The sequence below is a fragment of the Cydia pomonella genome, chromosome 2 (assembly GCF_033807575.1).
Source record: "Cydia pomonella isolate Wapato2018A chromosome 2, ilCydPomo1, whole genome shotgun sequence".
NCBI lineage: Eukaryota > Metazoa > Arthropoda > Insecta > Lepidoptera > Tortricidae > Cydia > Cydia pomonella.
Genome location: NC_084704.1, coordinates 16,253,551 through 16,279,870, shown reverse-complemented (window position 1 = coordinate 16,279,870; position 26,320 = coordinate 16,253,551). Strand labels below are relative to the sequence as shown.

Here is a 26,320-nt window from a genome sequence, read left to right as displayed (position 1 = left end):
TCCACTCGGCCACCACCGCTTATAACCATTACCACCATTTTCTACCTTTCATAAAAGGCTGCCAACTACATAGATGCAGGGTTTCAAATATGTCGCCTATACTTCGATTTGAAAGATGTTCTTGATTTATTCTCTAAACGTACAAAATTACTTTCAAAAGTATCGGCTTTAAGCACTAATTTATACAGTACGATCCTTGCTCAGTTGGGGACTATTTTTTAAAACATGCTGGGTACGGTGACATGTGTCATTTACAAACAACTAATAATCTTAAAATGCCAAATCTCGCAAAATTGTACTGAGACAATATCTGTTCTATTCTGATTACCCTTTCTGTTCAAAAAATACTATAAGTGACAGTTGACTTGACAAGTGAGTCATGGCCGCCATAAATCCATCATTATCCTGTACTTGCCGTTTTCGAATTTACGTTTTAAGGTATAATGATAATACACACATCTTAAGACGATAATGTTATTGTATTAAAACGGAATACCAAATCTTGTTTAGACCTATTATTTTTAGACTTATTACAATTTCAAAACGAACATTTCCTCAAAATAGTTTTAATTCAATATTATAGCAGTCCCGTTTCTTTTTTTATAAGCCTGTTTATTAAAAGTAAGCATTTAAATGTTGTATTTAAAATTGGTAGTAAATTATTTACTTACGTGCATTATTTCGCCAATAATATATAATTTCCTGTAAGGAACGTTTCATTTTACTGGCAACACAGTGGTAGATTTGATGGACTCACAGAATTAGTAAAAGTACTACCGTACAGAAAAGAAACATCCTACGAAACCGAAGTTTGACAGCGATTCAGGGACGAATCATGCTGTCCCTTTCTTATGTATGGTACTATCCCTTTCGGCTATTTAGGGTTGTCAAAATTCAAGCCATTATCTTATCTGTTGTCGTACACGCAAAGGGACGTCAAGTTGTGCCCTAATAATTGCTCGGAGCAATGCTGTGCCGAACGGAGCCGGGAATGCCCGAACGGAACAGTTTCGCCCACCTGATGGAATTTAATTATGAATAAGGGTTTAGGCAACACTGAAAGCTCTTTGAAAACGCCACTTAGAACGAAGAGTCATAGAAACTCTTTATAATTTGTTTGAGGTGCGTGCCATTCAGTTGTAATTTTTATTTCAAAATTGCTGGACCTGACAAACTTTTCGCGCCATTTTTATGGTTCCGTACCCAAAGGGTCAAACGGGACCCAATTCTGAGACTACGCTGTCCGTCTGTCACCAGGCTGTATCTCATGAACCGTGATAGTTAGCCAGTTGAAATTTCTACAGATTATGTATTTCTGTTGCAACAAATACTAAAAAAACAGAATAAAATAAATATTTCTTTCCAATCTCGAGGTTCTCATCCAATCACCGAAGTTAAGCAACGTCGGGCGGGGTCAGTACTTGGACGGGTGACCGTTTTTATAGATAATGGTACGGAACCCTTCCTGTGCGAGTCCGACTCGCACTTGGCCGGTTTTTTTATACCATTTTCTTTGTAGGCTCAGGCTCACCTAACAAATGAGTTACAAATGTTACAAGTTACAATATTCTTCAGTTTAGTTATTCTATTTTTACAATGGAGCCTAGTTATGGTGCGACTTACACTTAGAATTTCAAATTTAATCGCTAGAAGCATGGCATTTAACAGTGACGTCAAAAGTTATATTAAATTTACGGTTAATAAAAAATACTGTCAAAAAAGTTGCATCCGCAGATTTTGACCAGTATTCCTATTAAGTACATCAGTAAATAAATCTTGTATAAATAAAAAAACTTTAACCTCAATGGATACTAAAATGAATAGGCTGCCTTATTATTAGATAGGTACGTATACGCTTTCAATATTCTAAAACTTTAAGTTTACCCTTGTATGTACTTTAGGGTTTCAATAAATGTAAATTACATGAAGTAGGATGACACTTTTGTCACTAACTGCTTGTGCTTGAATTTAAAGTAGATAAGTATATAAAACTATATTATAATTGCACCTCAGTGTAAGATTAAAGAGGATACGGGTGCTGAGATTTAAATATTTTAGGTGAATATATCCGTCTCGCTAACGGAAGCGGCGCGGCTCCTAAAACTAGTGCCATAACTCATAAGGACAACGCCAGATTAGGAAAAAACCTGCGTAAAAATCTCAAAAAAACGATGTTTCGTACTCGACTGTTTCCTCCTCCCAAAACATAACCGAATGTAACAAAATTTTGAGATCTAAATGGTAATGAAATTATCTGTATCGGACTGTTTTGCTTTTTAGTCTAATTGATTTTAGCTTTGAATACCATGCTCCTCTTTGCGGCCTAGTATACTAGGCAGTTTTTGCGAATATTTGAAGTGCACTAGCGCCATAAGAAACAAAAATATCAAAATAATTAGTGACCACAGATATTAATAATATTAAAGAGACCAAAATTTAACGGATGTCTGTAAGAGGTTGCTAAGTTTTATGCATAACGGGTGACTAAGGATGGTATTCCACCTCTCCAATGTGCATTGCTTCTCACTCTCTCATTAAGACAAATTTGAGATGCAAATACACATTGGACAGGTAGAATACCATCCTTACCAAGTACCAACGTCTGCAAATTGAAGCGAAAACGTAGGTTTGTCTGGAGAGGTAGAACAAAAACCGTGATGAACTAAAAAGGCTGAGAAAATTCTACAGGCCTACTCGTTTACACACCTGTACTCTCATGGACTTATGTTCTAACATGCTCAGTAGTACAGTCAGCAAAACTATTCGCTATACAAACGTAGTCGGTCATTTCCCTCCCTGGATATTGACATTATGGAAACTATTTTTACAGAATTTTATGTATTTTAGTCATAGCTATGCCCGGCCGTTTGATTTTTTTAGTTTTTTAGGGTTCCGTAGCCAAATGGCAAAAACGGAACCCTTATGGATTCGTCATGTCTGTCTGGCTGTCCGTCCGTCACAGCCACTTTTTTCCGAAATTATAAGAACTATACTGTTGAAACTTGGTAAGTAGAGTAAGTATTTTGTGGACCGCATTAGATTTTCACACAAAAATAGAAAAAAAAAAACATTTTGGAGGTTCCCCATAGACCTGAAACTCAATTTTTAAAAAAATCTATGGATAGGTCTTCAAAAATGATATTGAGGTTTCTAATTTTTTTTTTTTAAACTAGTTTGCGCGAGAGTTCCCACCCAAAGTGGTAAAATGTGTCCCCCCCCCCGTAACTTCTAAAATAACAGAATGATAAAACTAAAGAAAATATATGATGTACATTACCATGCAAACTTCCACCGAAAATTGGTTTGAACGAGATCTAGTTAGTAGTCTTTTTTAATACGTCATAAATGGTACGGAACCATTCATGGGCGAGTCCGACTCGCATTTGGCCGCTTTTTAGGGTTCCGTAGCCAAATGGCAAAAAACGGAACCCTTATAGATTCGTCATGTCCGTCTGTCTGTCCGATTCTGTCACAGCCACTTTTTTCCGAAACTATAAAAGCTATACTGTTCAAACTTGGTAAGTAGATGTATTCTATGAACCGCATTATGATGTTTAAACAAAAATAGAAAAAAAACAATAAATTTTGGGGGTTCCCCATACTTAGAACTGAAACTCAAAAAAACTTTTTTCATCAAACCCATACGTGTGGGGTATCTATGGATAGGTCCTTAAAAATGATATTGAGGTTTCTAATATCATTTTTTTCTAAACTGAATAGTTTGCGCGAGAGACACTTCCAAAGTGGTAAAAAGTGTCCCCCCCCCCCCCCCCCGTAACTTCTAAAATAACAGAATGAAAAATCTAAAAAAAATATATGATATACATTGCTATGCAAACTTCCACCGAAAATTGGTTCGAACGAGATCTAGTAAGTAGTTTTTTTTTAATACGTCATAAAAATTAAAAAAAAAAATTTTTTTCATCAAACCCATACGTGTGGGGTATCTAAGGATAGGTCTTCAAAAATGATATTTAGGTTTCTAATATCATTTTTTTCTAAACTGAATAGTTTGCGCGAGAGACACTTCCAAAGTGAAAAAAAGTGTGTCCCCCCCCCCTGTAACTTCTAAAATAACGGAATGAAAAATCTAAAAAAAATATATGATATACATTACCATGCAAACTTCCAACGAAAATTGGTTTGAACCAGATCTAGTAAGTAGTTTTTCTAATACGTCATAAATGGTACGGAACCCTTCATGGGCGAGTCCGACTCGCACTTGGCCGCTTTTTATTTATTATGCAAATTAGGAGCGAAAAACCGATTTCTTACCAATTTTTAAATGCTTCTATATCTTATAATAATGAAAAAATTCAAATAAATCAACCGGTCATGCATAGCCATGACTAAAATACATCAAATTGTGTAAAAATATTTTCAATAATGTTAATTTCCAGAGAGGAAAATGAGGACCACGTTTGAATGGAAAGGCGGTTTTGGGGCGGTTGTCCCCTTTCGTCTTAAACTAAAAGGTTCGCTGACTATACTTACCTACTTGGGTACATATAGTCTTTTATTTATCTCTTCCCGTTTATCCCCGTCATTGGTCCTTTACGCCTCTCAATGTGAAATTAAAATACCAAAAAGAGTCGAATGCGGTAATCCTCGATAAAATGCAATCCTAATCCCAAAAAAGTGCTAGAAATTTTTATCTACTGCTAGGTAGGTATTCAATTCCATTTAGCAGATAGATAAGTAGACTTATAGAACTGTTTAACAAAACAAATGAATGCCAGATTTAAAACTAAAGGTGAATGAATTGGCATCGCTTCTCTATTCCGAGTAGGTACAACACTGGCTTAGTCTCGCATTAGATACCTACCTAATTTATCATTGTCAAGGTACTTAAGTAATTCCCGGTTCCTGAATTAGACACTTGAAATTCAAAGTCGTTCATTAATAATGATCTAGGTAGAATGAATTCGGTAATTACTGAGATGAATCCAGGTTAGGTACCAGGGAGTAGGTAACTAGATTTAATTTAATCATGCAAAGTGTGGATTTAAAGGAATTAACATTAACTAGACCATGACATGGCCTAGGTTAGTTCTGATCACACTTCCGCGAGGTGTGTTCCCGCATCTGCCACGTCACGACACACCTCCGATATCAATCTCAAGGTCGTACCCCAAGGTCACCATACTGATAAGGAAACCGATATTATGGGAGTTGTTACGATTGAGAAACAAAAATGTTATTCTTATAAGATTCTCATAGGATTGAGGAATTTCTCGAGTTTGGCTTAGATTTAAACTTGTGTTGATCTGAGGTAGGTACAGATCAGACCGGTAAGCCGGCCGGCGAAACTCACCGGTGTCGCCGCGGTCGGCCTCGTCATCCGATTCGGTGCCGGAGTCCCGCTCCTCGACCTGTAACAACAACACGACGGCTCAACAACACGATCAATCCGAACGCCGCCTTCGAAGCCTATAAACCGCACTTCCTGCCCGCTTTCTAACGCTATATAGCATCTAAAACCGCTGAAGGATAATCAAACAACGTCTACACGATGATTTTAGGAGAATTATGTGCGAGTAAAGCGGGCCGGGAGCCGGCGAACGTTCCGCTTCTTTGTTCTCGGTCGGGCGGCCATTTTCTGGTGGCGGCGTGACCTTCACGCAAGCCGGCAGAGCCATCGCGGCGACACCCACCTTCTCGGAAACGTTCTCTTCATTCAACGAATGCGTTCGCAACTTGTGGGTCAGAAATTTGAGCATTATTGAGCCTCGGGCCTTGTCCCGCACTCGCTACAGTCGCTCGCCGGCTCGGCGTTTCGCTGCCTCTGCAGAGCACTTCACGACTTCACGCCTCTGTAACCAACGAAATACCGACACGCCTATGGGAAACGTTCTATAAACATTTTAACCATCAACGACATATCCGCTTTGCTCGGGTGCGCGCACAACCCGACCGCCTGGCTCAATCGCCGAACTACTACTGGAGTAGGTAGAGTAGCTTCGCGTACGACGCAGTCAGCTGAAGTGGGCACGACTCATTAATGCCGAAAGGGCCTAAAGACTATCGCGCTAAATACTTCGCTTCCGACGCGAATGCGTTATCGAGCGGTCGGTTTATTACTTGCGGAGGCCGCCGGAGCGTTTCCTCTTTCCACATTCAACTAAGATATCGCGTAAAAGAACTATAAGAGGCACTCGAAATGGACTCGCCCGGCGACCCATTGATGACAAAGAACCGGAACACGGGAAGATTCGACGCGATTGGACAAAACGTATTACAGAATAGGATCGAAATTTAATGCAACATGTTGCGTCTCACTCGAGCCCGTACGCATCTCGCTCGCAATACGCGCGTGTGAGGGAGAAGGAGTACTGGTCGGTTATATAACCGCACTGATAATAAATCGCTGATAAAAAGTTGCGCATGTTTAATGGATATGCCAAACACCTACAGAGTTTTGGGCTCTTTTGTCAAAAAACCAAACGTGTTCAAAAATTAAAGGTTGGCCTTATGTTATGTATGTGATCATTATTAATTATTAAGGTACCTATTCTATCAGACAAAGAATTGAAAAATCCAACTAGCCAACATGCCAATCGTTTGCGCCGTAGCGAACGAAATGCTAATATATCTCTGCGGCACTTATATGGAAGAGTGATAAGAGATACATTATCGTTTTATTTGGTACAGACAAACGACTGGCATCTTGGCTAGGCCCTCTGGTGTGTTTACGCACTACATTTGTATGCGCAATAGTGGCAAAATGAATAAATTAATACAAGCTATTAATTAAAGGTTGGCCTATTTGTAACTAATTTACATATATGGGTATAATACCTGAAATAAATAGTTCAATTCAATTCAATTAACCTGCGATATTCGTATGAAACTAAAAATCTACATGTTATCGAAGATGATCACTTCCACTCATAAAAAGGACGTTGAATCTCTAATAGATACCGTAAAAAGTGAAATTATAATTATCTTACACGAAACTGTGATATCGCAGTTACTCTAAATTTTAGTACAACTGAAGGGGTATATAGTATATAGGTGATAAAAAAATTGGGTATGTTACGATCCTCTCGATGAGTAGGTACCTACCTAGACGATTAAAGGAAAAGTATATTCCGCGATATACGCTTTTATCAAAAATGTTCAGAGACTAACAAAAACCAGGGAGGTTATTGCTAAGTTAATTCATATAGTCGTATCCATACTTATCTTCCGCTGCGCCGCGCATGTCAGCTCGCTTCGTCCGCCATATTAGCGCGCCATCTTTGAATGATATCGCATTTAAAAAATCAGGTGTTTTTAGTAGGAATAATTAAAATAACAGAATATTATCAAACATACCTACAGGCAGAAAACATTAGTCATTGGTAAGTATTCAACTTCTCTTGTTTTTTATTTTTCTTTGTGCCAGTTGCATCCCATCGGAGCCACATTGGTTCTCACTAAAGATAGTAAGTGATAAAACTGATAAAGTAGTAGTAACTGGCTACATGGGTGTCGTAGTGGGTGATAGTTATACTCCCACCGGCACTGCATCTCAAAAAAAAAACCCGATAAAAACGATGATATCCCACACAATATTTATTTTATTTTTATAGGGTTAGAGCGAAAAAAAATTTATCCCCACTACGTGTAATGAAGTGGGGATAAATATATGATCATTGTCAAGAGGGCGCTATTATTCTCATGTATAGGGTGACAGTTCAGTTTAGTATGAAAAATTTAGTTCCAATCAAATTCCGCAATATGGCGCGTGATCATATACTGGTCAGGCTTTATATCCATGCCAAAGTGCAGCTTTCTAGCATTAACGACCACCGAGCAAAACTGTTCCTACCTAGTTGGCTATGGAAATTGAACCCTAAAAAAGCTTATAGGTTATAGGGTAAGAGTGGGTATTACTGCGGATTTTTTTAGGTTTAAACATTAACGTAACATTACCTAAGCTGTTTTTTAAGTTTAAAATAAGTGAAACATTCATAACAAAATATTTACACGCTGTTTTATTTGATGCTATTGATGCTGACAGCACCTGTATAAATTTAATGAAAACAAATTCAAGGACCATTTCAAATGTGTATTAAAAAAAAGAAAATAACATTAACTGAAACCCTTAGATTAATAAACTAGAACTAGTACTAAACAATCCTCATTGCAATAATAATATTGAATGTAGGCACAACGTGAGATATGTTTTATATCTTATAACTAGTCAGCAATTGACTGCTGTGTTCTGTTTCAACTGTTACATGAAAAACTACAGTACAACCTAGCTTAAATAAAAATGTGCTAGTGTATTTATATAGGGTGTGAGGGCCAGAGTGGAATTCCTTATAATTTTGCTACTTGCTTGCATTTTATTATTACCATCAGACTATCCATCAGTCGATACCCCGGACAGACGAGGGCAATTTAGGTTTGACAATAGATCAAGCACATACATATGCATCTGCATTGTTATCTAACTTATTAATATTATTTAATTTGCAGGCATATCTTTCAACTTTCATTTGCCTTTATACTATTGTCAAACCTAAATTGCCCCCGTCTGTTCGGGGTATGCCAATCACAGTAATTTTCGTCACACCTGTGAGTGGCCAAATTCATCAGAACACACCTTTGTATATTTGGCCACTTTGGTCGTACTTGTACTTACTAATAATCATTGTGTTCGGAACGCTTATGCGATAGCTCTGTAAATTGAAATCGTTTTTTGTATTCATTGACATTAACTAGTTAAATAAAATTGAGCAAGAGGATCAAATGAAAAAAAAAAACATTTACAATGACTAAGTGTCCACTATGCACTAATAACATTTGTTAAACACCGACTGTTTAAATGCCGAAAATGGCCTCTTCATTTTTCTATATGAGTGGATCAACTAATTTTTGTTGTAATTCTGTCCTTTTGACCACGGGAAAACAGTGGCACAGTTTGTAAAATGAAAATATTGTCACGTTCTAACATACTCAGTCTTCGAGCAACACCGGCAAGGGAGACGGCATTCGTACTATTTCCCTTCTGCTGAAGCATAGGTACAACTGTACCTATGGGGGTGCATGTTGTGACTCGTTCGTACACAAAAAGAGATCGAGGTGTGCAAGATTTGTCTTTGACGTGTGTTATTTTCTATGTATTTTTGTCGTCATTACAGATGGGATTTTATATTATGTAGTGAGTGAGAAGTGCGACTATGTGCACGTTTCCCCCTGAAAATGGCAGAATGATTTGTACAGTAAGATATCGCTTGGGCTCCTCCCTTCCGTCGTGTCGGAAGCCGGTGTTGCTCGAAGTACTTCTAACTTCTATGAAATTATGACGTATAAATGTCTGCACAGTCTGTGCTGTCAAAATAGTTACAGAGTTGTGCTGTCAAAATTGTTACAGTTATTTTGGCCTAACTCTAGAAAATTAAGTGGGTTGGATTGGAAAATCACAAAATTACAACTTTGAATTAGGTAGGTACAGTCACCAGCAATAATATAATATACAACGAGGGCTGTAAAAATATCTGTCAGTTTATTATTTGTAGCGCAATAAGAGCATGTCACATTTTTGCGGCCCCTCGTTGTGTAACATATTATTGCAGTTGAGTGTGCGGTTTAGTTCACAAACATCTTTCTTTACAAGCTAATGTTCCATAAATATATTCACACGACCATATTGTTAGTCCTAAGACTAACAGTCCGTCTAAGCTAACTTTGCACCGACTGGAATAGAACAGATTAAGCAGTGTCATTGTAAATGTAATATTTTCATATAAATTTGACATTGTCACACTTTGTCACTGCCAATGCCTCTCTCACAGTACAGTCTACAGTCGGACCAAGCTAACTCTGCATGTGATAGCTTGGTCCGACTGTAGAGGAGTGTAAATATATTTTGGAACATTGGTTTGTAAACATGTCTGTGAATGACTGTACATTATTATTGAAAATTATAGTGGGTTTGTAACAGATTGACAAAATCACTAACCTACTTCTAAGTACAAACAACACGAATATATCTATATGAAATATAAACAAATTACAAAAATATGTAATTTACAAACAGCATAAGGTACAATATCAGTCATTTACAAATGCGTCTACCATTTACAGTAGGTACAGTCAGCGTCAAATACTTTGTAGCAGTCAAAGTGAATAGTTCGGTACACCATACTAAATATATGGTGTACCGAACTATTTGGCTACTTTGGTTGCTACAAAGTATTTGACGCCGACTGTACTAAGTTGTAACATGCGTGACTTAGCAAACTCAACATTCTTTATCAAATTATACATCAAAGTAAGAAAACAACGTTACATATTTTATTTGTCTCAAGTTAGAAAAATCTCAGATAAATCGGTGGAAAAAACATAAACTTGACATGTGTGTCGTAAAAGAGTCTGGTTATATATATATTAGAAGGAAATAACGCGAACAATAGTTATTTATTAGGTGCAGAGCTGCAGAGTTAAGTGACCACCTTGCACAGAAATTTGTTTGCGGGGGGGGGGGGGGGGTCACTAAACTCTGCAGCTTACTGTACAGTCAGCAAATCTATTAGCTTAGCACCCCTGCATATAAAAATGTATGCAGGGATGCTAAGCTAATAGTTTTGCTGACCGTACATGCATTTTTAACTGAACACAGACACTTCTCACATTAAACGTACCAAAATAATAATAAAAAAATACTTAAAAATATTCACAATTGTACACTTCGTATAAACTAGTCACTGGGAGAGATTTCCAATTCGGAATCGATTAAGAATAATTTTAAATAACATTTTTTAGATACGAGTGCAATACACGTTACAGTAAACAAAGTCAAAAACGAAAACCATTTTAATGTTATCGTATGTATTTTAACAAAATCTCGTAGGTATGTAATGAACTGTCTATACGGGTGGATCAACTTTTGCGTGTTGTTATTCTGTCCCGTCAGCAGGCGACAATAAAGTACTTTCTATTGATATGCTAAGTAGATGACCCATTATGAAAAGGGCTTATAACTGCGATAAAAAGTGTGTGTTTGCTTATTATAAATACCATAAAACCAGGGTTTTAAGAGTAAGCCAGGCGACATGGTTAATAATAAGTTAATAAGTTGTTTCACCCATAAAGTATAAATAGACATTTCAAAATACAGTTTTTTATCTAATTACTTACACACTAATTTAAAATACGAAAAAAAGGCACTTCGGTTTTCCTGTCAAAACGATTTGATAAATTCACAGTATTCGTTTTATATTACGTTAAGCTCAACGTTTAATGCTACAATTTGTATGGTATGCTCGAAATAACATTAGAAATAAAAAAATATGTGGAGCGACATTTATTATGCGTATATTATATTTTAAAGAAAATACAAAAAAAAACCCACTTTTATAATGATATTATATCAGAAGGTGCTCAATGTTGTAGTGTTGACATTTAGCGCTATCGTTAGGAGATTGACGGCCTCCTAGCTTAGTCGGTAGCGATACTGCCTACCGCCTACCGTTCGAATCCTGGTAAGAGCATTTATTTGTTCCTGATATATGGATGTTTTTTTATGTATACATTATACAGTATGTAACTGAACGAAAAGTAATACCTAGTAAGTAGACCTAAACATTAACGGGTTTGAGTAATTGCTTTATGTTTCGTTAGATACTGTATATATTATATATACCGTCGTCTAGTACCCACAAGCTTTGCTGAGCTTATTGTGGGACTAGGTCGATATGTGTAAATTTGTCCTACAATATTTATTTAGACCAGACCAGTGGCGTAAATTGTGACACCTGTTCATGAGACCAATTTGCATAATTTTGTGATATTTATATCCTCCCTAATCTTCATCCTTCCTTCGATTAAACCGCGCGGATATGACTAACGGCTACATCAACGCATCAGAATAGGGTCATACGTGGATTTAAGCTCTTATTTGTCAATTTTGTTTCTGAAACTCAAAATCAGCTTTTCCAACGCGACACAAATAAGATTATTCTTCGAGTGTTAATAAAAAGTGTTGAATGAATTATCCAGAGCGGAGCTATATGAACATGAGTTCGTCCCTTAAGTAGTTCTCATTGGCCCTGACGTAGTCTCGCAGACGGCGGAGGGCGGCGTCGAGGCGGCGGAGCGGCGCGGGCCGGAGGGCGGGCAGGCGCAGGTCGGCCAGCAGGCGCGCCGCGTGCGCCGGCAGCTCGTAGCGCCGGTACGGCGCCACCTGCGGCACCAGCTCCGACTCCAGCTCCGACACGCTGCAATATCGATACGGTTGGGGTAATGGCAAGTGTTCGATACCGATGTTGACTGTACTTTAATAGTACATTACGACACAAGTGCGAAAAATAGGAAATTCGCAACGAGTGGTGATAAATTAGAACACGACCGAAGGGAGTGTTTTAAACCGACGCGACTTTCGAATTACCTATTCGCATGTGTATCGTACAACATTGGCACGTAAAGTGCTTACTCCCGCACTAGTGTGGGAAAGTAGAACAATTTAGCGTACGATACGACAGGGCGCGGAGCAGTAGGGGCGCGGGCAGTCGTAAACGCTGCTCGCATTGTTAGTGCTTGAGAAAGGTGACCTAGGCTCTCCGAAACATGTCGCGCGAGTGACTAACAACATGAGTGTAAACCGTAATACGAGGGTTGCTACTTATATATCCGGAAACAAAAAAACAAACAAACGTACACGGCTGAAAATGGTTTTATTGTTCTTCAAAGTATTCCCCTTGATGATCTATGCACTTTTGCATCTTCAGCGGTCGAAAATCGTTGACCGCGTAATTTATTTTTTATATTGGGAAATAAATAAAAATCATGGGGTGCCAAGTCAGGTCTGTACGGCGGATGACCCGTTAATTCCACATTTTGACCTTCCAAAAATAGAGTTGTTTCGCGTGACGTATGACAGCTGGCATTGTCATGATGAAGAATGATTCTTCGTCGCTGGTTAGTTTTACGAATTTGTTCAAATACTTCCGGTAAGCAAATGGTCGTGTACCAATCTGAATTAACCGTTTTACGGTTTTCTAGTGGCACTGTAGCTACATGCATGGCCATTAATACCGAAGAAGCAGGCCACCATTTGTTTCAATTTACTTTTTGCACGAGTAACTTTCGTAGGGTTCGGCTCATTTTGAAACACCCATACCGTTGATTGTTGCTTCGTTTCGGGATCGTATGCATAGGTATATCGTCAAGGGGAATATCTTGAATTTGAATGATATTGTTAATTCAACACTATACGCTACGTTCAGCGATAATTTATATTGCAAAAATTAATCACAACTCATTTCATACAAAAACACTCTCACAGTTACAATTCAAGTTGAATTATTTTGATAAAACTAAATTTTAAGTGACAATACTGAAAAGAGCGGGCGCCGGTTTTACTTTTTTTTTTTTTGTTATAGTTCGTTTTATTAGCATTACAAATAAATTGAGATGTCTTTTTATTGAAAAAGTCTTTAAAAAAATTATGAAAGCAAAAGAATGTAAATAATCGTATATTATTTATAATTGAGACATATTTGCCGTGACTTATTTTTCAAGCGTTTTTCAGTAAAAAGTCACGTTAAAATCGCTTCTTTGTAATGCTAAAAAAACGAACTATAACGTCAGCCGACGTGGCAACGACAATATGTTTCATTCAACCAATAATTTAAAAAAATGTTTTAGTAAAATATCGTAATTTAAAACATATTATTTGTATAATAACAAATACATATTTAATTTATATCGTGTAATAATATTTTTTGGACGTAATAAACGTACAATGACGAAATAAAAAAATATATAAGTATAGGTTTTGCGTATCCATACTCTTTGGTGTGGACGTATGGATTACGGTTAGAAATAAATTTAAAAAAGTTGGAACAGTAAAAAGCACTAGTTCGCAAAAAACACCTTTGTGTACAAAGTAGCGGTTTTAGACTGTATTAAAAAAATAGTTTAACAATATGTACTGTAAAAAAATTACACTTTTTCGCACTTGTAACGTAAATAAAACGTACGTAAAACTATTCCTGAATACATCACGCAAATGAATACGATTTCATATTCAGGTAAACCCAATAATTTGTTAATAAAATAAATAAAAAAAACATTTTCTACCACTAATTTCCATCCTATCTAAAACAGTCCACCACCAGGTCACCAAAACCCTAAGATACCTGCCTGCCTTCATCGTAACTTTGCAGTTCAAGACAGTTTACTCAAATCATTCGAAGTCGATACTCACGTAGCGATGTAATACCGGGCGTACTCTTGCTGCATCGGGGCCATGTCCCGCACCAGTCGTAATGCGAACTGCAGCAGCACATCTCCGTAGTGAGGTTTCTTGTATTGCACACGAGCTCCCAACAACGGTTGTTGCACTGGAAATAAGAGTGTTCGTTAAAACAAAAAAAAAATGTCTCTAGAATTTAGAGATGTCGCTATTTCATTACTATTAGAGGATGGCAGATACTTTTGGTGCATTTGCCGTCAGTTACCGCTAAACCGAATCCGAATAGCGGTGACAAAGCGACAAACGATCGACTATATTATCATGCAAGAAACGTACATAAAAATATAGATGCCGTGTGAATAAAGAGATGCCTATATATATAATTGATCGCGCACTGCTCACACTGGGTTGATAACTTTTTTTATCTACACACATATCATAAACCCTCTATGATGCCTCCAAAATCCGTAAATAATGGCCAACATTACGAAAAACTGTTATGTTACAACAAATTTCTTATCTGTGATGATGTTGTAATTGCTTCATAACTACATCAAAATCGATGTGGTTAATACATTCAAATTTAGAACATCTCGGGGTAAAAAAAGCAATTCCATTTGACCATTTATTCTAAAATCAGTCGAGATGCCTTTTTGTTCGAAATGAAATGGCAATTGCTACAATTTTGACATATCTCCCAAGTTAGTTTGTATCGAATGATACGGAAATAGGCCCCCGACTCTAGTTTGTCTGTGAATTAAAAAAAAACTATGAATGTGTGACATGCGTGAAAAAATGTATTCATTTACCGCCATTTGACGTACAGTTATTTTTTTAGTTAGTTTTAAGTATAAAATGAATATATTTTGTTGTTTTTAAAGTAACTATTGCAAAAGGTGCGTGTAAAATGAGCGATAAAAATATTTCGGTGACGCCACCACATATCCGCGAGTTCCACCAAGAGAGCAAAAATGCTCAACGTTGGCTGTAATTTGGGTTAGTGAATATATCATAGAATAGTACATTACGATACAAGTGCGAAAAATAGGAAATTCGAAACGAGTGGCGATAAATTAAAACACGACCGAAGGGAGTGTTTTAAATCGACACGAGTTGCGACATGTATCGTACAACGTTTTACAGTACATATGGCCCTTTAAATGTTCGACACAGTAACATAATATGCTACTTCTCGCACTAGTGCTATAAAGTAGCCCCATATGTACTGTAAAGTTTATAATATGTGTGTAGATAAAATAGTGTATGTAACTGTACATAATTAGGCATTAAACACTCGTGTGATCTTTTTAAGAAACTCACTTCGTTCGTTTCTTAAACCCACACTCGTGTATTTTAATGCCTTTTATTATGTAGCAGTCACATAAACTACTATTATTTACACTACAGTACAGGCTATAAACTCACAGTGCATGTCCTGGGAGACCTGCGCCGCGTACAGCGCCGCGGCGGCCGGGGTCTGCACTAGCACGACGCGCACGTCGGGCCGCGCTAGCAAGCCGCAAAGCCACTCTTCCGGTGCTTGGGCGTAGAGCGCCATGCAGTCGGCGCTGAATAAGTCGTAAACCTGTAATAGATTAGAAATAGCTGTAGACAAAATGCTTGTTTCAATTCAAACCGGCCTTAACCTTTTCGACGCTGTGTCAAAAACAAAAGCTGTCACTCGGAGGCCACGTCACCAAAGTGTCAAAACTGAAATTGAACTTTATGCAACACTCTTTTCGTTGTCTTGTTTCTCACCACTCTGTCACGCTTGTATCTATGTCTTCTATCAAATAAATAAAACATAGATACCTACGGTGCGGATATATCCGTCATTGGCGTTAAAAAGGTTAATTGTACATTTCGAGAGTGAAAGCTTGGCCACACAGGTAGGGCATCGACAGCTGAGCGCGTTGAGTCCGTTATGCGTGCAATAAAAGCTAAAATATATTATGTGACTGTAACTTAGTGACGGAACTTATGGCCTAACTTCATAAGTTCGGTGACTAAGGTAGATTTTCCGTGTATATATCGACAGGTGACAAGCAAAACTCACTAATTACTATAAAATAATTGAACAAAAATCAACCTTATTTTAGTAGTAATCTGGTTCATTGTGGCTATGAAGTTGTGGTGGTAATTAGTGTGTTTTGCTTGTCACCTGACAATATGTTAATAATTTTAATTCTAGCCTTACTCGTATCCTGACTGAACTATATGCTTCACTAACTGAACATAACCTTAAATTGAATTTTAACAAAATAAAACTGATGCAGTTCAAACAACATCAAAGACAACTGTTAAATATATAGATTTCTCGTACAACAATACTAAACTGGAACAAACCGATGCATTACCCTTGTTAGGATTAACAATCGACACAAACGTTAATTGGTAAGATCACATACAGAAAGAAAGCAATAAACTATCCAGATTTTCATATGCTTTATTTGAATAAATAAAAAAACAACAGAATTAAAAATTTCCATTTCCGCCTACTATGCCTACGCCCATTCTATACTTCGCTATGGCATACTTCTTTGGGGTAATCGTACGAATGCTAATACCCCATTTATTTTACAAAAAAAGTGCATTCGAATGTTGGCGAAGGGAAAGTTGTCAGCCACATTTTAAAAACTTGGGAATCCTATACCTCCTTATATACGAGGGTGGATTGAAAAATTCGCGGCCTGAATATTAAAAACAAAACAGAGGTTTTTTAATTTATTTTTATTTTTCTACATAGTCCCCGTCGAGTTGAATGCACTTGTTCCATCTGGATTCCAGAGCCATTACACCACTTTTGAAGAAGCTTTCCTCGAGACCTTCAAAATAGGCATCCACCTCAGCTTGGACCTCGGCGTTGCTTGAAAATTTCATCCCACCCATATGTTTTTTTAAATTGGGGAACAGATGAAAGTCCGATGGTGCTGAATCGGGTGAATAGGGTGGTTAGGGCAATAATTCAAACCTACATTTGGCAATCTCCACCATCGATTTTAGTGACGTGTGAACACGTGCATTGTCCAGGTGGAAGATAACTTTCTTTGTCAATATTCCAGGTCTTTTTATCTTCAGAGCCTCGCGTAATCTGCGTAATAACTCGCAACAATAGTCGGAATTTATAGTTTTACCTCTCTGGAGATAGTCAACCATTATTATTCCCTTTGCATCCCAGAAAACAGATGCCATGACTTTATTGGCCGACAAAATTGCTTTGGCTTTTTTGGGAGGCAGAAATCCAGGACGAACCCACTGCTTCGATTGCTGTTTGGTCTCTGGTTTATAGTGGTGGACCCACGTCTCGTCCATAGTTACAAATCTGTCCAAAAAGTCTTGAGTATGGGCTTCATACAGGTCTAGACATTCACGTGAATTAGTACGGCGAGCGATTTTTTGTTCCACTGAAAGAAGCCTCGGGACCCATCTCGCCGACACCTTGGAAAAACCTAATTCGTTGACTATAATATTTTGAGTTCTTTCATAAGAGATGCCTACGATGTCAGCTATTTCCCGCACCTTTAATCGCCGGTCTTTCATTATCATTTCGCATATAATTGCCACATTGTCCGTGTTAGTCACCGTTGTTGGCCTCCCGGGACGAGGGTCATCTGCGATACTATCTCGTCCACGCTTGAATTCAGGTGCCCATTTTTCACCATCGTATATGATGGAAAGGATTGCCCTAATGTACTTTGCATATCATCATAAATTTGCTTCGGTGTCAATCCTTTTTTATGCAGGTATTTAATCACAGCACGCTGCTCTAATTTCTCCATTTTCACGATATCTACCGATACGTAACTTTAAATATGCCGTAAAATTGCTTTTAAATATAGACGCCAATTGAAATTTCGCGGGAAGACAGTTGAATAATGACAGTTCAAAATGGCGGCAGAAAAAAGAAAAAAGTTTTTTTTTATAATAATAATATATAATATATATTCTTTATTTGCTTAAAATATGGTACAATGAGATGGCAAGGGTAACGTATATCAGTACAAAAACATATTTTGCTAGTTTAGCATGCAAATGTACACTTAACTTAATAACTATCTAACTTATACTTAATATTACGTATCTAACATGCAAAACAGGTCATCTGTAGTATAAAACATCTTTGTTTTCAGCCAACGATAAAGTTGTGCTTTAAATGAATTAAGAGGGAGATCCTTAACATTATCTGGAAGAGCATTAAATATTCGTATACACATATAATAACTACTTTTCATGAAAAGGGCACTACTGGGAACAAAATCAATTACAAGTCGGTTCGGGTTTCTTGTGTTTCTATAATATACATCTTTAGCTTGTTTGAAAAGATACGGGCATTTTTTTTACAAAAACAGCTGCTTCAAAAATATACATACATGGTAATGTCAAAATTTCATACTTTGCAAATAGTGGTCTACATGATTCCCGTTGTGGTACCCCACACATTGCCCTTAAGCACTTTTTTTGTGCTATAAAAGCCCTAACCACGTCACTGGAATTTCCCCATAAAAGGAGTCCATATCTTAACTGAGACGCAACATATCCGTGATACGCCATTAGTACTGTGTTCCAACCAGATATGTTGCGAAGTCGATTCAGAACATATGCAAATTTCAACAGCTTGTCACACACTGTGTCTATATGGTTTTTCCAACTACAATTCATATCTAAAGTGATTCCTAAGAATTTTACAGTATGAACTTCCTTAATTTGTGTGTTATTGTGTCGGACATCTAACAACTTTCCGTTGTTTCTCACACTACGGAATTGGATAAATTGAGTTTTACTAAGATTTATAGATAAATTATTGAATTCAAGCCATTCGATTATGGATTGTATAGTATTATTAATGTCATTATTGTATTGCATTTCATCATTACATGTTACTAGAATTGATATGTCGTCAGCAAATAGCGTACATTGATGTGTAGTTATATCTGGTAGGTCATTTATATATAGCAGGAAAAGGAGTGGTCCTAGTACACTACCCTGCGGCACTCCTTGGCTAATTTCCATGTACGAAGACCTATGATGAACTATGGTTGAGTTTACAGAGCTTCTTATCTCAACACATTGCTGTCGGTTACTTAAATATGACTTGAGCCATTGTAGAGCCGGCCCTCTCATCCCAAGATTATGAAGCTTTTTAATTAGTAGGTCATGTGATACGAAATCAAATGCCATAGACATGTCGAAGAATACTACAACTGCCGGTTTCTTATCGTCAATATTTCGAATAACACTGTTAACTAGGTTAAAGGTCGCAAGTGTCGTACTTTTGTTTTTTTGGAATCCGTTTTGTTCTCTTTTTAAAACCTGATATTTCTCTAGAAATAACATGATTCTTTTATGCATGGTTTTTTCGAATATCTTAGATATGACCGGTATAAGCGTTATCGGCCGATAGTTACTCATTGAGGATTTGTCTCCTTTTTTAAATAGTGGTGTGACTATTGACAATTTCAAAGCCTCCGGAAAACATCCCACCTCGAAAGATAAATTAAGTAGATGAGTTATAACTGGTACTTATTCGTCAATGCATAATTTCAAAATCTTAGTTGATAGTCCGTCATAACCCGTGGAATTAGTGTTTTTCAGTGATCGTATAATGTTTTTGACTTCGCTGTGGCTTACAGGTGTCAGAAATATTGTGTTATTAATCAATTTACAATTTGTGTTTTTTATAGTTGAGCTTTTGTTAATACTTGGACGTTGAATTAAGTAGCTATTAAATTCATGTGCTATTTGAGTGGGGTTTTCAATTATAGTACCTTCCTTGTTAATTTCAGTAATATAATGTTCATTCGTGAGGCGCTGATCCGGATTGTCTTTGATAATATCCCAACATGCTTTACTTTTGCTAGTAGAATTCTGTATAAATCTGTAATTATGAAGCCTTTGGGAAGTATTTATGCAATTAAGTAGCATTTTTGAATAGACTTTGTATGCACATCGACTTTCCGAAGTTTTCTCTTTATAGTGTTTAAAACGTAGGGCCCGTTTATTTTTACAGCTTAGTTTTAAACCTTTTGTAATCCATTTCTGTGTTTTACGATTATTTGATACTCTACACCTTATGAATGGAAAACAAAGTTCATAAAATAAACAAATTAAGTCATGGAAAGACTTGAAAGCCTTATTCATATCGGACTCCAGAAATATCTCAGAAAAAGTTAAAGCTTTTAGGCATTCACAGTATTTACGTACATTACTTGGGCTATAATCTCTGCGCATTATGTATGTTATACTTGAACGTACGTATGTTTTCTTAACTGGGATATAAAGAATCTGAGCTGTCTCATGATCCGAGAGACCCAACGGAAGAAGTTTGCCCTCTGCTCCCTCCATATTGCTAATGACGTGGTCTATACATGAATTTAATCGAGTAGGTTTATAATTATGAATCTTTAGGTTATGATATTTTACAAGATCGTTAAGATAGTTGGAATTTTATTTTGTACAGCTGTGTTTATGTTAAAATCTCCAGCTAAAACTACCTTTTTATCTTTATTCCTCATTATTTGACTTAGTATTTCGTCTAGTTCGTTTAAAAATACGTTAGCGTCAGAGTTCGGTGTACGATACAATGCAATTATTATAATCAATTTGTTGTGTGTTATTTCAACTGCGCCTCAACTTTTATTGGCCAGGCCGCGAATTTTTCAATCAACCCTCGTAATTTTGAAGTTTGCAATTTCGCCATGTAAAACCATTAAATCTCCGCCACTAACTACTTTTCCTTACCTACTTCTAGCTTAAAAATATTTCACTCTGGACCACACATAATGTGCATAAAAACCTTCAATAAACTGTAGGAGTTTTTTTTGAAGATATAATGTTTAATCAATATGCTAACAGTAGGTACCTAACTTAGCCCTTAAGTACTATTTAAATTTAATATAATCTCAAATAATTTAATGTTAACTGTTGTAGTATAGTTTTATTTTTTCTATTTAATTATATCATTGCTGGGCCCTTGCAGGATACATATTATGTAATATGTTCGAAATAAATGCTTTGTCTTGTCTTGTCTTGAACTCACTATGTCTCCGATTCTGACACTCTCAGTCGCAGGAATATCGTTGTGTGTTCGGACTTACCCTTATATTTCAAGCTACCTTAGAAGCAAGCGCGTTTTCGCGTTTAGCTGAGACACGGAAAGGCCGTTGATTGTGCCTATTATTAATATCAATCAGCCCGACCTTCTTCTTGAAAGCGATTTCCACGCTTTCATGCATTTAAAAGCGTCGGAGTTATTTATTGCTATTGTTTGTTACCAACTTCAGGAAGACCTGAGGCCCAAACATAATGAGGAAAAGTGTTGTTTTTGATAAGGTGAAAAGATTAGGATACAGTCTACTAAGTATTTGTGCCAAATTTGAGAGCCGAAAAGTCTGTATACAGTCCAGTATTTTAGGTAAATTATGCGGTCACTCTAGTTGTCAAATTTTGACGTTTATTTCCATAACTTAAAAACATACAGCGCCAAATAGCGCCGTCAATTTTTGATGTCAAATGTGAGCACGATTTTTTTCTGATACTTAACACCTTTCCACAATCTATAGCTCTGATATCTCATCTCTTACCCGGGCCGGAGCGCCTTCCTCGAGCATCTCCTTCAGCACGCTGACGGCCTCCATGGCCGGCTCGCAGTCTCTCGCGTACAGCAGGAGGATGTGGCCGGGGTCCACCACTGGCGTGTGCTCAGCCGTGTACGAAGCGTATCTGTAGGTGAATAAATGTATAATGTACACGTATTTTCAATTTTGAACACCGGGAACAAAACCATTCATAGTTTAATAAAACATTACAGTAATTTAGAAACCTAGCGTTTAGCTGCTAAGCCGGAGGAAGTTGGTTCGAGTATTTCAGCTTAGTAATAGGGTTTGGAAGACCAAAGGTCAGTCGCATTATTGAGATTAGGTTGCCATAATCACCCTGGCTCCAGTGTGTAACCGGGAACCGCTAATATAAGGAGCATGCTTGAGAAGTATAATACTAAGGGTCGGTTGCACCAAACCGTCTGTCACCGTTAAAACGTTCGCTAAATTTTATTGTATGGGAAGTTTCATAGATCTCTGTTACGTGACGTTGATCAGTCTGTTAACTGTGTTTGGTGCAACTGGCACTTAATGTTTCCTACCTGTGCACCCAGTCGTGCAGCACCTTCTTGCGCAGGTTGGCGAGCACGCGCGAGTGCGCGGCCCAGCACGCCGCCAGCAGAGTCAGTGTCAGCGCCAACGCGCCTATCGCCCACCATACGCGCGGGTCCATGCCTGGGTCCATCTCCCTTTCCTCGCTCGGCAGCTCACCTGTAATTCGAATTTGTACTTCATAAGTATTGTTCACAGTGGATTTATAAACTGAAAGTCATGTCGTAAGTCATAAACAAGAGAAAAAGTGACCAAGGTCTCCAGGGGTCGAGGATAGATTTGAATCGTACAGCGGCTTTTTTATGTTATTCGAACGTTTCTTTTTGATGGAAAAAAGTATATCGTATTTTTTATTATTATTCATTAGTAATTTTGAAAATATTATTTTGAAGTGCAAGCATATAGCGCTCGCCCTCAGATTTGCCAAAAGGCGCCTTCAAGTCAGCATATTCTAGAAAAATTGGGAATCTGAACACAGTTCTTACACCAGATCTGTTGCAAAGTGTGGAGAACTGATGGTCAGTGGCCGAGAGACCGGACTGAATCGTTTAATACCTCTTCATAAAAAAGGCTCAACAGTCAAATGTGGCAACTATAGGACTTTGTTAGTCATATCACATGCCAGTAAGGTATTTTTGCACATTATAAAGTCGCGATTAGCGGAGTTCTTTGACCGATAAATACCGGCTGAGCAGGCTGGCTTCGTGCCTGGGCGGGGAACACCGGAGCAGATTTTTAACGTGCGCCAGACCATCGAGAGATGCTATGGATGGACCAAGCCGCTTGTAAATTGAATGAAACATTATAGGGCTTCCTGAATTCCAGTTCCATGCATTATTCTATAATATAAATTGTATACAGAATAGTGTATGGAACTGGAATTCAGTTGTCAGTAATGCGTTACTTATTTCAATGATGTGAGTCACGAAAAATGTCAAAAACATCTGTAGAAAACTCAGCTCAAACATCCCCACTTTTCGTGTAGGAGACCCATCCTAATTTTTACTATTTTTTATTTTAAGACTTTGTTGGCATAACTGATCTATACATCTATTCTAAATTTAAGCTTTCTAGCAAGACCGATCACGGAGCAAAGCCGCGGACGGACAAACGGACAGACATAGCGAAACTGTAAGAGTTCCTACATATACCTTAGCACGTTTTTTTCAAACATGAGTTTCTATCATGTTTAAGGTGAATATAGAAAATAATGTAGGTATAACTGTTAAGGTAAAGTGACCATTTTCATGTGCGAATACTACGCATTTTCATTGGCCCTAACCACAACGACTCATTGGGAAAACAACATTTACCTATTTATTGTTGTTACTGGCATGTGACACAATGTTTTTGAGGAACAATCATTTACATGAATAAAGGTTAAATTGTACTTTGGTTTGTGATGGGTATTACGTTTATTTATCATACGTTTATTTACTAATAATTTTTTTTATAAATCAATAATACGTTACATAAAATTAAAATGCAGCGATTGCAAGGCACTAATGACAAATCATCTCTGAATGAGTATCACCTGTATACGTCATTCGGTGATTCGATGATTGTTGACTATAAGTAAAGCCCGTTTCACTAAAGCTGACGATCACTTAACGAATAAAAGGAGTTAAATCGCGTCTATCGATGTACTCACAGTATTCATAGACGCTGGGATCGTTGATGCTGTTTCGATACGACGCGGTGTATTCCAAAGACAGACGTACACAATTACCCGCGTCAGGACACGGCAGGTGGCAAACAACTGTAGCAGACTCAGACAGCGGGGTGCAGTTGCCTCTGATGTTTATCCAATCTACAGCCTAAGATATAAGAAATATAAAATGTTAATCTTTAGAAAAAACTGAGAGGTTTTGCTTAAAAAGTTTCGAAGCAAATTGGCTGTAAAAGACGGACAGAGTGACACACGTGAGATCATATAAGCTCTTGAGTTCTTGACACCTTTCAGCCCAAATTCCTCCTTGATGAAGGTCGCTAGACGTTCAGTCCCAGTTCACCAGAAAAGAATTAAAAATCAAACTGTGGGGAGATTTGAACCATTTCAAATGGAATCAGGAAAAATCGGGAATTTCCTCGTGCATGCTTTACCCACTCGGTGTACATCATGCGTTTAAATACTTACATCAATTTCTCTAATAGTGGAATTCTTCTTATACTCTTTTGTTCGCATGCCAAACGATCCGCTCACGTCTATGTAGTGCAGGTTGTATGTGGCTACGAGCTCACGGCTGAAACAAAGCGAAATATACCTTTGATAAAATGTATGTAATTTAACTGCATCAGTGGCCTCTGAGACGCCGAAGGATAAGTTGACTAAAATAAATCACAATACTTGTATGGGCCTGCCATTTTTTATATAATTTCTTAACCTTTTTCATCAGAATACATGATTGAGAGATAACGTCGAAATATTATGTTTCATATTATGGTTCAATTATGTATTTTTAGTTTGATTGTTTTTTTATATAGGTACGTTCTTATACTCGAAGCGGCAATAGTAATGAATCGTAATATATAGACCGTTGAAAAGGTAACCCACTTATTTAAACAACTTTACAAACGAATATCTTTCTTTTGGTTGACCTAAATATTGTTTGCCCGAAGTATCATTGCGTACATTTTCAAGAGCCCGAATTTTAATTGATTGCAATTTGGTTTAATTCGCAAATGATTTCAAACGCAAATTTTTGTAATTTCGTAGTAATGTTTGCCAAATAATATATGTGTCTGTCCATATAGTTATAACTCTGAAAAGTTACTATTCTGATATGCCTATCTGAAGACGGATATTTAAATAACCTTTTCACGTCAGCAGCCCGAACAAGGGTAATTTGCTGCTTAAAAACAGTGAGTAAAATCGCATTTTGCTCACAGAGTTAGACTAAATAACATTCAAGTGACCATTATATTCAAATTCGAAGTATTTGGATTCTATTGTCTTTGTCCCTTTCACGTCATTAGCTGAAAGAAAGAGACAAAAAAGTGCATAGGTAATTCAACGGTATATTGTAATACGAGGGCTGCTATTTATATATCCGGAAACCGGGATTACAATCTTCTTAAATAGTATATTTGACCTCCATGGTAAAGTTTAACTTTTCTGATAGCAGGTCAATGGTCTAACAAAACTTTCCTTTTTCCACTTTTAAATTTATTCTAAGCTTAATAGCATCGTTCCCAGACGTTTCTGCTTGTTAAAAAGATAAAACTTTCCTTTGATCTAGACTGTTTATACATGTACAATACAAACTATTTATACTTATAATTAATGACTTATAAAACCTCTATATTAATTTCCAAAAACCGCCATTACTTACTATTGAACGTATGAAGTTATGTTAAGGTAGATAAAGGTACAGTAATGTATGTACTATCGCATCACTTTGTAAGCCTTATTGCAAAGGCATAGGGTCCACCTGTCGTCAGTATTAGTATTGCTGTTTAGATATGTATTGTAGTAAACATGTGTATTGTTGTTATTATGTTTTGTATTGACGACTAGTATTCACATAGTTCATAATAAATTTAATATAATTACTTTGTCATTATAAGGAAACTCCGACGAATATACAGTATAATTTGAGGAAAATTGCCTATTGCAAACATCTTATCAAATCAATCAGAGGTCAGAACCTTAGACATTCACATTATGCTACGATATCAATTGAAAACACGCTGACATCAATTTATCTGGTATAGAGGTAGAGTTTGGTAGGTATACATAATTTATATCTTATTTACCTACATTAGACACATCACACTTTTATTAAAATACCTACGTAGGTATTTATTTGCCATATAGGTTTGAACGCATCAGTTACCAAATAATTTGCGAATAAAGAAATAGTACATTATGATACAAGTGTGCCAAGTTGGTCATTACACACGAGGCGATATTGTGCGCGCGAGCTGCAAGCGATAGTACACGCGTCTCATACGACGTTTTTCAACACACTTGCGAGGAAAAAAC

The 26,320-nt window shown here is 37.2% G+C and overlaps 2 protein-coding genes across 4 annotated transcripts in view; both read right to left on the bottom strand.

Annotated features, from left to right (window-relative positions):
* LOC133534514 (uncharacterized) overlaps window positions 1-6,640 on the bottom strand; it is a 91,441-nt gene extending 84,801 nt beyond the window's left edge. Inside the window, exons 1-2 of one of the 2 annotated variants that reach the window (XM_061873672.1) lie at window positions 5,655-6,640; window positions 5,315-5,372 (exon numbers count right to left, since the gene is read on the bottom strand). In XM_061873672.1, coding sequence (XP_061729656.1) covers window positions 5,315-5,372; window positions 5,655-5,720 — 124 coding nt within the window. In that variant the 5' untranslated portion in view covers window positions 5,721-6,640. The remainder of the gene's footprint in view (window positions 1-5,314; window positions 5,373-5,654) is intronic. The other variant, XM_061873671.1, reaches the window with a different exon arrangement.
* Window positions 6,641-8,038: 1,398 nt separating this feature from the next.
* The window catches only part of LOC133534512 (uncharacterized), a 31,957-nt gene continuing 13,675 nt past the window's right edge, over window positions 8,039-26,320 (bottom strand). For both annotated transcript variants that reach the window (XM_061873667.1, XM_061873669.1), the window contains 7 exons: window positions 24,473-24,578; window positions 23,987-24,152; window positions 22,326-22,494; window positions 21,769-21,907; window positions 15,614-15,773; window positions 14,201-14,336; window positions 8,039-12,209 (listed from right to left, as the gene is read on the bottom strand). In XM_061873667.1, coding sequence (XP_061729651.1) covers window positions 11,999-12,209; window positions 14,201-14,336; window positions 15,614-15,773; window positions 21,769-21,907; window positions 22,326-22,494; window positions 23,987-24,152; window positions 24,473-24,578 — 1,087 coding nt within the window. In that variant the 3' untranslated portion in view covers window positions 8,039-11,998. The remainder of the gene's footprint in view (window positions 12,210-14,200; window positions 14,337-15,613; window positions 15,774-21,768; window positions 21,908-22,325; window positions 22,495-23,986; window positions 24,153-24,472; window positions 24,579-26,320) is intronic.